Source organism: Phragmites australis, chromosome 13, assembly GCF_958298935.1.
Source record: "Phragmites australis chromosome 13, lpPhrAust1.1, whole genome shotgun sequence".
NCBI classification, from domain to species: domain Eukaryota; kingdom Viridiplantae; phylum Streptophyta; class Magnoliopsida; order Poales; family Poaceae; genus Phragmites; species Phragmites australis.
Genome location: NC_084933.1, coordinates 12,498,862 through 12,512,184, shown reverse-complemented (window position 1 = coordinate 12,512,184; position 13,323 = coordinate 12,498,862). Strand labels below are relative to the sequence as shown.

General features: G+C 45.1%; 1 protein-coding gene across 2 annotated transcripts; it reads left to right on the top strand.

The window, feature by feature from the left end:
• Positions 1 to 4,445: 4,445 nt before the first annotated feature.
• On the top strand, positions 4,446 to 7,733 carry LOC133887855 (transcription factor bHLH62-like). 2 transcript variants are annotated; one of them, XM_062327841.1, is made up of 7 exons: positions 4,446 to 5,161; positions 5,278 to 5,478; positions 5,633 to 5,698; positions 6,326 to 6,394; positions 6,537 to 6,614; positions 6,699 to 6,963; positions 7,054 to 7,732. In XM_062327841.1, the coding sequence occupies exons 1-7, from the start codon at positions 4,562 to 4,564 to the stop codon at positions 7,098 to 7,100; spliced, it is 1,326 nt and encodes a 441-aa protein (XP_062183825.1). In that variant the 5' UTR covers positions 4,446 to 4,561; the 3' UTR covers positions 7,101 to 7,732. The 2 variants fall into 2 exon arrangements, with proteins under 2 accessions (XP_062183825.1, XP_062183826.1); XM_062327842.1 differs by lacking the exon at positions 6,326 to 6,394 and having other exon boundaries at positions 7,054 to 7,733.
• The last annotated feature ends 5,590 nt before the right edge of the window (positions 7,734 to 13,323 follow it).

Sequence of the window (13,323 nt, the reverse complement as noted above, 5' to 3'; positions counted from 1 at the left end):
ATTTTTTATTGCTAGACTTGAATTTGGAATAAATTGAGTAGTTGTGTGGAGCAAACTTTTAATCTTAGGCTCTTCTTGATACTTTGACATAATACATTTCAAGAAAGCTAGCTTTACTTAAGATTAAGTAATTTTATGAATCATATAGACTATGAAATGCTATATTCTTGATCCCCATATTTGTAATTACTTTGGCTTAGTCAATACTTGTGTTAAGACTAGTTTGATGGATATCTTGCTCCAGGCTTCTTGATTCAAGATTGTGGATTGGGGAATATTGCACTATGTTTTTTGTCTTTGTCAAATGTTTAGCTTATGATAGAACCTTGGAGGAGCATGTGTTCCTTGTGTCACAAAGACACTACTTGACTTGATCATGTGAAAATTTGTTTCATTGTGAAAATATGAATAATTTGGTGAGTTCAAGTATCTTATGCTAAAATGTGATCTAATATGGTTGTCTTAGAGCCTCAAGGTGTTTACCATACCCAGTCGCGCGATATTTTGCTTGGATAAGAGTCAACTTGAGGATAAAAATAAAAGAAATATATCTAAATGATCAATATTATTTTAATCACTTGATCTAACTAATTCTTGATTTTATATGTGAGTGTTTGTAAAGTCTACTATCATGAATGCTTATTTGCTTAGTTTGATATTAAAGTTGGCTTGTTCTTAATGCTTCTATTGCCTCAACACGAGTGGATGCTTAGGTGGTGGTTACCTTGCACATGATTCAGCTATGTGAAATTAAATGCACCAACCAACTTTTTGAGTTTAGCTTGTCAAGCTTCATGTTATTATGTCACTGTCTCTTTTTGAGCCTCTGTGCAGTTGTGAGCTCCATCCTCTCATTTTTGGAGCCCTTTTGACATTTTTAGCACATACAAATACTTTATGATATACTTGTGAAAGCTCACTAGGATTGCATGTTCATGCATTGTATAATATTTTATCTTTGATGTTTGCATCGCCAAAGGTGGAGAGCATATGCACAAAGAAGAGAATATGCTACAAAGGAGGAGAAATGAGAAAATTTGCAATAAATCTCAAAGAGAAATGAAAAATGTGCATTTATCAAGGGGGAGCATTTGTTTTTGAGTTTTTGAGCTTGTCTTGCTCTTTTGAGGTTTTGGCTTGTCTTTGCCTATCTTCATCCTTTTGCAATTTATCTTATGCCAAGTAATTTGTGTTTACTCTTTCTTGATTTTTTGTCACTTAGATGTGCTTCACTTCTTATATCCCAAATCTTTGTACTTTAAAGGTTATCAATGCACTCATCGAAGGAGAGATTAAGAAACCAAGTGGAGAAGTACTTTGGTTTGCATGTGATGAGATATTGACAACAGTTGATTTGTCTTGAATATGGTTAGCATGTGTTTGTTGATGCTTATTCTTGTTCATGACTAGCTTGAGTTGGCGGTGTTTGGAATTGACGAATTCTTCTCTATACATAGAAAAATTACACACACAGGAAGTTCCGGTGTTAACATCGGATGTTCCAGTGTGAACATCGGATGTTCAGGTGTTTACCGGAAGTTTCAGTGTCTGCAGTGTATACTTGCCGGACTATTTTTTTGTAGAGAGCAATTTTTGGGCGAAATTGGAGATCAATGCACCGGAATGTCCAGTGGGTGTGGTGGCTACACCGGAGGGTATCACCGGAGCATTTTCAATGCCGAAGTAGAAATAAAAGCAAACACCGGATGGTCCGGTGATGGACTTTGAGAGCGCTGGAGTATTTTCTGCAGAGAGGAGATTTTTGGCACCTAGTTTGATTATGTACGCCAGATAGTCTGGTGCTGAGATTGTGAACATCAGATAATGCACTGGACCTTTTGTTGCGGAGAGGTTACAGAAGGGTGGTTCGGTGGATTGGCACACATCGGCAAGGGGATGGGTGGCCTCCACTCGTCCCTCATTCCGGTCTTACCTTCCCTCGAGTCCGATCTCGGGAAGGCGCTTAGGCGAGCCCCTAATCCAAGGTCGGGATTCCCGGAGGGATTCCCTCGATCAAAGGCATTCTTCCCGCTATTCTCAAAACTAGATCCATTGGAGTGGGAAGTACTTTTGAACTGGACTCATTATCAACGGCCGAATTGGAGCAATTTCTCCATGACATTAGCAGATTGGATAGGAGAAAACTTGTGAAAGGAAGGAAAGGGCTTCGTAGTAAATAATTAGTGGATCTACATCCCAATCACTTATCATGACAGTTCGGTGTCATTTTGTTTGTCGTCATTTTCCAAACATTCGAGATCTTAGTTGCAATATTATTCGGGGATGGATATCAGATCACCGGAAGCTTTCACTAGACCTTTTCTTGTATAGAGCAAAATTTTCGTGAAACAGATAGTGTTACACTCACTAGATGATCTTGTGTTCAGGAGCAGAACACACTGGAACATCCGGTGTTCACACTTTCTGCAGGATGTGCTCTGAGTTGAAGTTTTTGCTTTTGTGCTAACTTGAAGAAGTTTTGAAATGTGAAGAAATGTGTTTGCTTGTTTCAATGTGTGTAGGTGACGGATGCAACTTGACGGCCGACGGTGAATGATCAGGGCTAAGCAAGTCCTTAGTGCCGAACGATCAAGGAGGGTCGAGCAAAATCAAGGGTGATCATAGTTGTACACATGAATGTTAAGCAAAGTATGAAACGAAGGATGAAGACGACGTGTTGACAAAGTCAAGTAAAGGGGATACCGGTACAAGTGACAAGGTAGCATGAGGGATCGTGATTGGGAGAGACTTGCCGGTGGTTAAGATCGTAAGACGGAGGACACGAGTCATCATCAGAGCGCTTGCTTCAGGTGAAAGCAAGTGGAAACTATTCATGCTTTGAGAAGCATGCTAGAGTTTCGCGGTTTGGCCTCAAAACCGTTGGAGGACTGGAGGAGTACGTGGCACCATCGTGAAGCTTGTGTTGAGGCAAAGCTAGGTCGTAAAGGCGTCACGACCGTTCAATAAATGGAGAAGAAAATGAAATAAAATACCCTCGGTTTTAGGTAGAAGTGTACTACAAAAGAGAGGTATTTTGGAAAAAAAAACAAGGAAACTTGGGGGTCAAATTTGCTATGCCTATAAATAGAGGGGTAGGGCTATGAAAGACGATGAACCAGCTATTTGAGCCCCTTGTACCACCCTTATAAGAGCATTATGCTAGGGTTTAAGAGGAGATGAGGATGAATACTTAGCCTATGTAATATATGAGAGTTTTGGGAGGAAATCTTTGTAATTCATCTGAAATTAGGCTGATATATTTGAGTAATGAAGCTTCTTTTGTTTCATATACTTGAATTACCCTCTTTTTAGTTTTTTCTCTTAGTTGTTGCCTTGTGCGCAAATTTTTCTTTTTTGGTGTTGATTTTTTGTTCTTTTTGAGCTGAAATTTTAACACCTTAGGAGGTCATTTTTCTTGACGCTAAAGGTATAAAATTCACATACACATGTATATGTGATAGGATCTTGAATTTTCTTGCTTTTAGACCATCATCTTGGAGATCATTTTCGCTCGGTGTTTATCTCTTGTTACTTGAGTGATCTTTTCTCAAGATTCAACATTTGTGTGGGGATGAGTTATAGATTGGTTTGCTGTAAAACTTAGTGTTCGATTCTAACCATGAGACCCACTTTTTGTTGAATTTTCTAGTTTAGTTTTTGATCTTTCTCCGGAGTTTCTAAAATTTGTAAATAGGTATAGTTTTTTCGCTAGGTATTTGTCTTACGTTCTATTATGATTATCTTGTAAAGGTGCGTTAGGTGTTCGAACAGAAAAAGACTATTAATTTTGTAAGAAATTTGTTGAGCGTCTATTAATTCCTCTCTAATCGTTATTCTTGATCCTACAACCCGTGAATGCTCACGGACTATTAGTGGTGATGGATGAGGGATTGAGGCGGGCATGGGAGGCGGCGGGGTGAATCTAAGTACTGAGAAGAGAATCGGAGAACTAAGAGGAGATTAGGGTTTGAATGATTGGGTCCACCTATCAGAGAGAATATGCAGGTAAACATGTGTCATATACCCATCGAGTAGTGTTTTCGCCCATAAATATACTCGCGGGTATTAAATTTAAACCATATCAGACTTTATTAGAGTATTTATCTATAAATAAACGGATAATCGACATAAATTATCACTCATGACCAAGACTTGCAAGAGAGTTTCTTATGACCGGTCTTCTCGACATTCTCTTTCAAGCTCCGGCCATCTCTCTTCGACACAAGCTTGAATCACGAAAGACGGGGATACATCCTCAACCCCACGTAGAGAGCTTCTTGTACCAAGTGGTCATTTCAACGTCCGATGCATGCATTTTATTAAGAATTTATTTCGAGTGTTTAATTTGAAAGATTGTTCCGTGTCTTTTTCCTGTTTACCGTGGAAGGGCCGGAATATATACAGTACATAGCCCCCCACCCACCAATACGGTTGATTCCCTCCTCTTTTCTTATATAACGGTCAACCACCTCCTCGGTCACTTCCCTCTTCCGCTTCCTCTCCCTCGTCTCCTCCTCCTGCCACCTCCCACCGTCCACACGCCACCGCGCACCGTGTCCCAATGGCTGACGAGCACTTCTTCCACGGAGACTTCGCCTCCGGCCACGCCGCGCCGTTCTTCGGCTCCTCCTACGCGCCGCCGCCGGGGCTCGACGGCGCGGCGTGCGCGGCTGCCATGGCACCGGCGGCCTTCGGGATGCTGCCGTGGGCCGCCGATCTGCAGCAGCCCGCGGACTCCTCTGCCACCACCGCGCACTTAGAATCCGCCCTCAGCTCCCTCGTCTCCTCGCCGGCCCACGACAGCGGCTGCGGCGGGGACGACGTGGCCATCGGCGACCTCATCGGCCGGCTCGGCAGCATCTGCAACGCTGCGGCCAGCGCCAACAACTCCTGCTACAGCACGCCGCTCAGCTCCCCTCCCCGCGGCGTATCGCCGGCGCCGGTGGCCTTGGCCTTCCGGGCATACCCCGGCGCGGCCCTCGAGACGGCCGGCAGGCTGTCCCGGGTCGCCAGCAGCAAGTCGCTCGGCGCCGCCCCCGCCGCGACGCTGCCGGCATTGGACAGTACCACCGAAATGCCGGACCCGGCGCCGACGAAGGGAGACAGCGCCACGCGGAAGCGTAAGGCCTCGGCGAAGGGCAAGGGCTCTTCTCCAGCCATGGTACGTACGGCTGCCCAACTGCTCCATCAATTCTTGTCCGCTGAACTCACTAATCTTGGCTCCAAATGGTAAACAATATGTGATGTGAATTTGACGAATTCGTGGCACAAATGCAGACGGTGGCCACCAATGGGAGCCCAAAGCGGTCGAAGGTCCCCGACGGCGACAGAGTCACCGAGGACGCCGCCCCCGCCGCCGCCGCCGCAGAAGCAGAGGAGAAGAAGGTGCCGGCACCGGCGCCGGAGCCGACCAAGGACTACATCCATGTGAGGGCGAGGCGGGGGCAGGCCACCGATAGCCACAGCCTCGCCGAGAGGGTACGGCACCTAGCTCCATTCCCGGATCACAATGCACATCATTAACTCGTCGTTAATTGCTGGCTAAAGATTAATCCCTCTTGTTTAACTGTTGATTAACTGCTCTATCGTAATTCTTGAAGTGTAAACACTCTGGTCTGTTCTTGATTGGTAGGTGCGGAGGGAGAGGATAAGCGAGAGGATGAAGATGCTGCAGTCCCTCGTGCCAGGCTGCAACAAGGTTGGTGTGTGTGTGAACTCACTCCTGCAGCAATTTCCCGCTAACCCCCTTCATCCGTTCAAACACACATTACAGTTTACTAATGACCTCTCAAACTTCCACCATCAGTATAGTAAAAAGTTATTTGCCATCTCATATGAAACCGACATTATCGTATTCGCCGTAAACCATTTTACTTGTAGGGACCATGACAATGTCCAAAACGACTTTTTTTTTCCCTTTGGAAAAGAGTACTACTATAATTTGTACCGCATATCGCGTAATTACTCGGCACTGTATTGTTACCTGTCCCTAGTTGGACTCTTCTGCGAGGAGTGATGAAATTATTATAGCGGCAGCAGTAACTTTGACCGTAGCGTAAGGCTCATGTGGTCCAATCCGATCCAAGCAAGAGCCCAGGCACATTAATCAAATCGATTTGCAATTAGATTGTTTAATCAGCCGATTAATCAATCGCGAGGCGCGGGTGGTTTAGGTGGCGGTGGCGCGAGATTAGTGCCCGATTATTGCGGCGCCGAGCTGAAAGTCTGAAATCGAACTACCGCTGCCGGTGGTCAGATTTGGTGCCGTTTTAAAAAAGTATATTAAATGATTGATTAATCAAGTAACACATGCGAATCTCGACAGATCACCGGGAAGGCTCTGATGCTGGACGAGATCATCAACTACGTCCAGTCGCTGCAGCGCCAGGTCGAGGTAGTATATAATAAAATGCACTGAATTTGCAGGAACGATTATTGATTGTTTTGTCATTTCTACTTGCTTTCAGTTCTTGTTCGTAAATAAATCTGCTGTTCGAGAAATTTTCTCTGAATTTGGATTTTGAATGCCCGATCAGTTCCTGTCGATGAAGCTGGCGACGATTAGCCCTCAGCTGGACCTGGACGCGCGTTACCTGCCGCCGTCCAGCAAAGATGTGAGTGCATACATACATGCCACTCTCCAACTCTGTTCCAACAAAGGGTCCACGTCGACCACTGATATGTGATCTCTGCTTCAGATGATGCAAGAAGAGCCGGCGACGCTGGCCTACCCTCCCGACGCCGCGTTCTCCCACGCCGACCCGTTCGCAACCGTCCACGCGGCGTTGGAATCGTGCACCAGCTCCTTCCACCCCGGCTGTGGCTTCACCTGGGAGGCGCAGGACCTGCAGAGCATCGTAATGCAGCCGCACAGCATGTCGCCGGCCGCCGCCGGCCACGGCCAGCAGAAGGCTGCCCCGGCGCTGCCGCCGCAGTCGACGTCTGCACCTCACCCTCACCACGGTTCGTACGGCAAGTGAATCCTTTCAAGGCGCGTGGTGTTTTTTGTCCATGTTTTGTTGAGGTTCCCTGTTTGTGGTAACTGCGGCGCAGGACAAGAAGCAGCGGCGACAGTAAACCACATGAAGGTGGAGCCATAAGTGTACTGCACCCCGCCCCGCCGTCGTCTGTACATACGCAAGCCGCTGTACCATGCTATGACCTTTCTCTCCCCTCTGCGCCACAGCAGCAACATGGCATCGGCTCGGGAACGAACCAGCGATCATTGCCATGAGAGGACAAGCTGATCGATGGCCATTATCTCTCTTCTCTCTCCACTCTCTCTCATTGCGAGTGGGGCCCACCGTGGAGCGGCTGGGTGGGTCCTCCATGGGAAGAGGAGACAGGAGAGGAAGGGTTTTCAGCCTATATTCAGATGCATGGCAGGGCTTCTTGCAATGGAGGTCTTCCATGTATGGGAGGGAGCGATGAATGATCTGGGTGTAGCGTCTTTGTATGTCGGAAATGGCGAAGAGGGGCAGGGCTGGGTATTGTCTGTGCTGGAGCTGAACTGGACTGCTGGCTGCACGCCCTAACTGTTGTAACTGTAGAAAGAGATCTATCAGTAGAAGCAGCAGTGGTAGTAGTAGCTGCCTGAAAGTGAGAGCTAGCCTCCCTTAGAATGGCATGCATGGAACAGGAATTGAATGTAGAGTTCATGGGTGGATGAGTATTTCACCAACAGTTCATGCATGACGGTACCGAACATATACGTGAACTGAAAACAAACAAAAAAAATCAATGCCAATGCAGGAAAACGGGTTCTCGACCGCATCCCAAACTATGGTCTTATTCTTATGAACTGCGCTGTGCACAAGAATTTTGTTCCTCTCCCCTTGCTGTGTAAACTAAAAAGCATTGTTTTCTAGGGTCAAAGATCTAGAAACATGAAGGGGACACACTGCCAATGGTTGTGCAGTTCCTGAAACTGGAAACAGCATCAATGATAATGCAGCGTTAAAACTACGAGAACAGTTATAGTTTCCAACAGGCATTGGTAGCACCGGAAATGCATCCACTTGCAATAATTACTACCCCCTCCACACCTGCAGTGACTGAACATGGGGATGTTCGTTTGTTGGCTGGCTGCCCTGTCTTGGCTTCCATTGTTGCCATATCTTATATGGGAGAGAGAGAGAGAGCTTGTCCATAACTGTGAGGATGAAACTATGAGAGATGTGTCGTTGTGCTCACCTGTGCATTGGAATTTACTAGTAGAAAGGTAACGCTGGCAAACCTGAGCAAAATAAAGCTGGTCAAACAGAAACAAGAATTATATTTGGCCTTGGCTGGCCAGGTTGGGAGATTTGTTGGAAGGTTCAATTCGGTCAAAGGATGCAAGGATATGATAATATATGTCGAAGTAGAACCTAGTTTGTGCTGCACGCTACATGATCTCCTTACTACTCGTATATAGAAAATTGCTGTTCCAGTGATAGAGTTATTTGGATAAAATTGCGTATGACCGCCTAAAATCATAGCAACTTCGTATGACAAACGATATGCCACTCTCCAGATCTGTTCCATTTTAGCTAAACAATGCCAACGCGGAGTCCATCTCCATCTGGTCAAACAACCAACTAGCTGAGACGAATTAATCGACCAGTCGACGGACGCTTGATCTGAGCCGTCGATGGATCTCGGGATATATAAAAGCACGCCACGCTGTCACTGGACACGTACATGGTGGACTGCACATAGCAAGAGTCCACGTCGACCGTATCACTGATATGTCCCCGCGGCTTCGGATGACTCATCAGCCGGCGATGCTGCCATACCTGTCCGACCGTACCCGTCGTCCGCCGCGTTTCTCCTACGCCGACCCCTTCGCCGCCGCCACGATCCACCCGACTCTGGAATCGTGCAGCAACTCCTAGCACCCTGGCGACGGCGCCGGCGGCGGGTTCAGCCGGGAGGGGCAGGACCTCCAGAGCATCGTGGTGCGGCACAACATGGCATCCAGCCACGGCCACGGTCAGCAGCTGCCGTCCCCACCGGTGTCGTCGTCGGCACCACCGCGCCCGACTCATGGTTTCTACGGCAAGTGAAATTAATAGGATCGCAATCTTTGAATAACTCTGCAAACAGGCCTAGTCTTCCTTGTCGATGTTTCGTTGAGCGTTCCTGTTTGTCGTAACTGATGATTCGTGCAGGAGGACAGCAGCTGGCGGCGGCGACAGTAAACCACATGAAGGTCGGGCCATAAATGTTCGCGCGCCCGCCCGAGCGATCCCTTCTGTACATACATACTATGCCGTTCGCCGTACCGTACTGCCACCCCTTCTTCTCTCCTACGCCACCACCACCAGCGGTTCGGGAACGAACAATCATTGCCATGAGAGGAGCCCTCTCTCTCATCGCAAGGGAGCCCCACGAAGGGTGGGACTGAGAGCAGGAAGAGGAAGAGAAGAGAAGATCGAGGAGTTTTCAGCCTTTATCGATCAGATGCATGGCATTGGCAGGGCTTTTTCTTGCTGGATGGAGCCATGGAGGTCTGAACAATGGTGTGCGCTCAACTGGTGGCTCGATGGCCTTAGTGTACGTAGAAAGCGTAAGAGAGTAGCAGCAGTGGTAGTTCCTGCACTGCTGAGAGGCTAGGATTAGGATGGCATGCCTTCCCTTCCTGGAATGGGAATGCATGTTATCTAAAGTGCAATGAATTTTGAATTGTATCCCTTATTCCATCACCCAACTTTTGGTCAGTTATCTTCATCTTCCTGGAATAGGAATGTTGTATGTCCTATATTTTATTTTTTGTTTCAAAGATTATCTCATGTTCTTTGTACTCTAACTCATATTTGATCAGCAATGTATGACCCATTCTGCAAATAATTAATTAATCCCCTCATCAACAGGGCGACTCCCTTGTGGGAATCGGAAGATCTATCTACCGGCAAAAACAAGATTCAATGTTTTCTAGGCCAAAGATCCAAGATCCAATCGACCGTGCAGTTCTTGCATATGAAACTGAAATGGCTGCATCTATCCATAATGCAGTAGCCCACAAGAAAAGATATAGAGAATCATTTTTACAGGCATAGGTGGTTAGGACATGGAACCAAAACACACTTGCAGCGTCGGTTTTATTCATCATGATCGAGTTTGTTAATCAACCCCTGACTATTAAGCTGCATATGTACTAGCCAATTCATCTAAGAGCCTAAGTTGACAGATAAAAATAGGTAATGGTCTATTTGTTAGAGCTTACCAACCACCTATTAATGTAGAATTAGTGAGAGCTCTGTCAAACGGCAGTTTACAGTTTTTAGTTTTCAGAGTGATTCTGTATGAGTGATTCACTTAAATGAATTAGATATTAGGAGCTGAAAAAACTATAATTTTCCCTGATTCACTTCCCCATAAAACCATTTCATACATAGAGTTTGCTCTAGAGAATCAATTTCAACCACAAAATTATTTTCCTCAGATATTTTGAATCAGAGGAGCTCTATCAAACAAGCCCTAAATCACTTATATTTCAACACTTCCATTCACGTGGAGACTTCCATGGTTCTCTGGATGATATCATATTGAGCTGCATTCACCATCTAACTCACCTAAATGACTAAGCTAATAGGGACACATGGAGACTCCCTTAGGCCTTAGATATGAACATAAGAGTCACTGTAATTTTTTTATTTAATTATGTCTATCAGAACCTGAACTCAAGATATCTATTCCTAATACCATATTAAGTTGTTGGCCTGTTGCAACAACCAACTCACTTTAAAAATCTAAGTTAATAAAAAATATGAACAAATCACATATACTTAAACACTAACGGTATCCACATCTACCAAGATTGACATGAACTATCACAACCCTACATAGGGCTAGACGAAAAGCTCGAAGCTCGTGAGCTAGCTTAACTCATGTCTAGCTCGGTTTGGCTTGTTCCAAAATCTAATGAGCCAAGCTAGAGTTTAGCTCGTTCAGATAATGAGTTAGCTCGCGAGCAACTCATGAGCCAAACGAGCCAGGGTCATCGTTTGCATCATATCGCTCCCTTTCACTGTGATCATCAGTTTATTCATTAGTCATCTTTATCTTCGATGAAGAGGCTCCTCGCTAACCTATTTGGCTTTCTATTGGTCAACTCTTCATTATGATACAACTATTATCTTTTTTCTTCTCCCATCAATCATTCTTTCAGGCTTTGCATGTATAGACGGATGTGTGAGGGATGTTGTTTTATATTTTTTTTTGAGAAATATTTTATTCTAGTAGCAGAACATATATATATGGATCTGTCTGCTGTTGTGTTTCATGTGGGTTTGAAAAACTTTTAGACAAGATTCAACTTACAGCAATTATACCTCTGATTAAACCATACAAAGAAGTATTATACTTGTAGATGTTATTACTATTGTTGTATAATTTTATTGATGCACTTTTTAATGGATGCTTATATTCTTTTCATTCTAGTAACGAGCTGCTTCTAAAAAAAGTAACAAGCTGCTCGTGAGCCATACGAGCCGAATCGAACTGACTTTTCTACTCATTATATTAAACAAGCCAAATGAGCTGAGCTCAAACGAGCCGAGCTGACTCAATTATCGTGCCCTACTCCCATACAAACACAGGTTCCTTTTGTGTGTTGTGTGTGGAACCTGGGGGACCTTCCTCAGAAACCAGCTGGCGTGTGGGCCTCACCAAGGCCCTTGGGTTTAGGGATGGAAACGGATCGAATACACATGTAATCGAATTCGGATAGTACGATTTACCATATTTTAATCCGAATACGAATACGGATCCGGATATTCTCGAATACGAATACGAATCGGATAGTTCGAATACAAATCCGCATTCGGATATCTACTCGATCTTCGAAATTCAGGTGGGAAATTTAAATTTTTGAAAAAATTTGACTAAAATTTGATAAAATTCGACTGAAATTTGTTCTAATTTGATTGGGCTGGAATTTTAGAAATTTTGTTCAAAATTCATGTTGGAAATTTAAATTTTTGATCAAATTTAATTGAAATTTGACTGAAATTTGTTCTAATTTGATTGGGTTGGAATTTCGTTCATATCTGAAATTTCTAAAACTTTAGCAAAATTTGGTTCCCTGGTTGGCGGATACGGATACAAATCGGATATATCTCGAATTCGGATATCCACATTTGAATCCGAATCTCGAAAACGAATCCGGATATATCCATTTTAGTATCCATTTCAGAAACAAATACGGATACGGATATCCATATTCGTATTTTAACGGATACAAAATCGAATAATTCGAATTTCCTGCCATTCATTTCCACCCCTACTTGGGTCGCATGCAGCTGCTGTTGGGTGCTGACATGACATGGGATGGAGTAGCACCTACTTGCTAGTCGTAACAAGTGCCACTTTTGGAGCCTGCCCTTTAAATCTTTAATCTTCCTTCGTTGTAAGTTGTAACTCTTGTTTTGTGAGGCCCGTTTCATCTCCTTCCTCCCACAAGTCATAGCGTGATGCCACAGTGCAGGGAGACCCTTTGCTTAATCTGGCTGCTCCTTTAGACGTGGAGTCGCTGAGTACGTACAGGCCCAGATGTAGTGTGTGTGAGAGAGAGATTTTAAATCTTGCTATCTTTTGAGCCTTGGCATGGACCGATGTGACGAATGGCCAATGAGTACACAGTTCTGTAGTATCTGTAATGAGAATGAGACGACCACGACATGTGTTTGTGCTCAATTGTGATTGTGCGTTTACTAGTAGAATTCAGACAAGGCAAGACTGGCAAAGCTGATCAAACTAGATCTGGGGAAACTGAAACGAGGATTTGGCATTACCAGGCCAGGTTGGGAGATTTAGAAGGTTCGTTCGGTCAAGGGATGCAAAGATATGCATTGTTCTATATGTTCATATAACGATACCTTGGCCTAGTTTGTTGCGGTACATAATTATCACACTTCCTACTGCTCAGGTGACTCAAATTTCAGAAAATTTTAGTTGGCGTTCAAATTCCTGCTAGCGAAAAGAGGCTAGGGTTCTGGGCTTTCGCTGGTGAGCTTTTTCAATGAAGATTTTTGCTCCATGACCTTAGAGGGAGGTCTAGGTCAGCGGGCAGCAGGCCGGCCTGACAAAGGAGATGGGGACAGAGGCGGAGTGGCGAGGTGGTGGGGACGCCTCCAACTACGGGCCAGGCAATAGACTACAGGAAGGGGGGCGGTGCCAGATCGGGGGAGCTTCAAAACAGAGAGAGCTTCAAAACAGAGAGATTAGCACGGCGGGGTGATGGGTGCGGATCCAGCAGTAGCGCTACCACCGAAGACAGCCGGAAGCGGGTGGGAAGCGGAGGAGTGAGCCAACATCAAGAGGAAGAAGAAGACAACAATT

Bases quoted from the DNA above. Each gene is read 5' to 3' on its own strand.
- LOC133887855 (XM_062327841.1), top strand. From the start codon at position 4,562: ATGGCTGACGAGCACTTCTTCCACGGAGACTTCGCCTCCGGCCACGCC. The intron at 5,162-5,277 runs GTACGTACGGCT...GCACAAATGCAG, and splicing joins AGGGCTCTTCTCCAGCCATG to ACGGTGGCCACCAATGGGAG. The intron at 5,479-5,632 runs GTACGGCACCTA...CTTGATTGGTAG, and splicing joins GCCACAGCCTCGCCGAGAGG to GTGCGGAGGGAGAGGATAAG.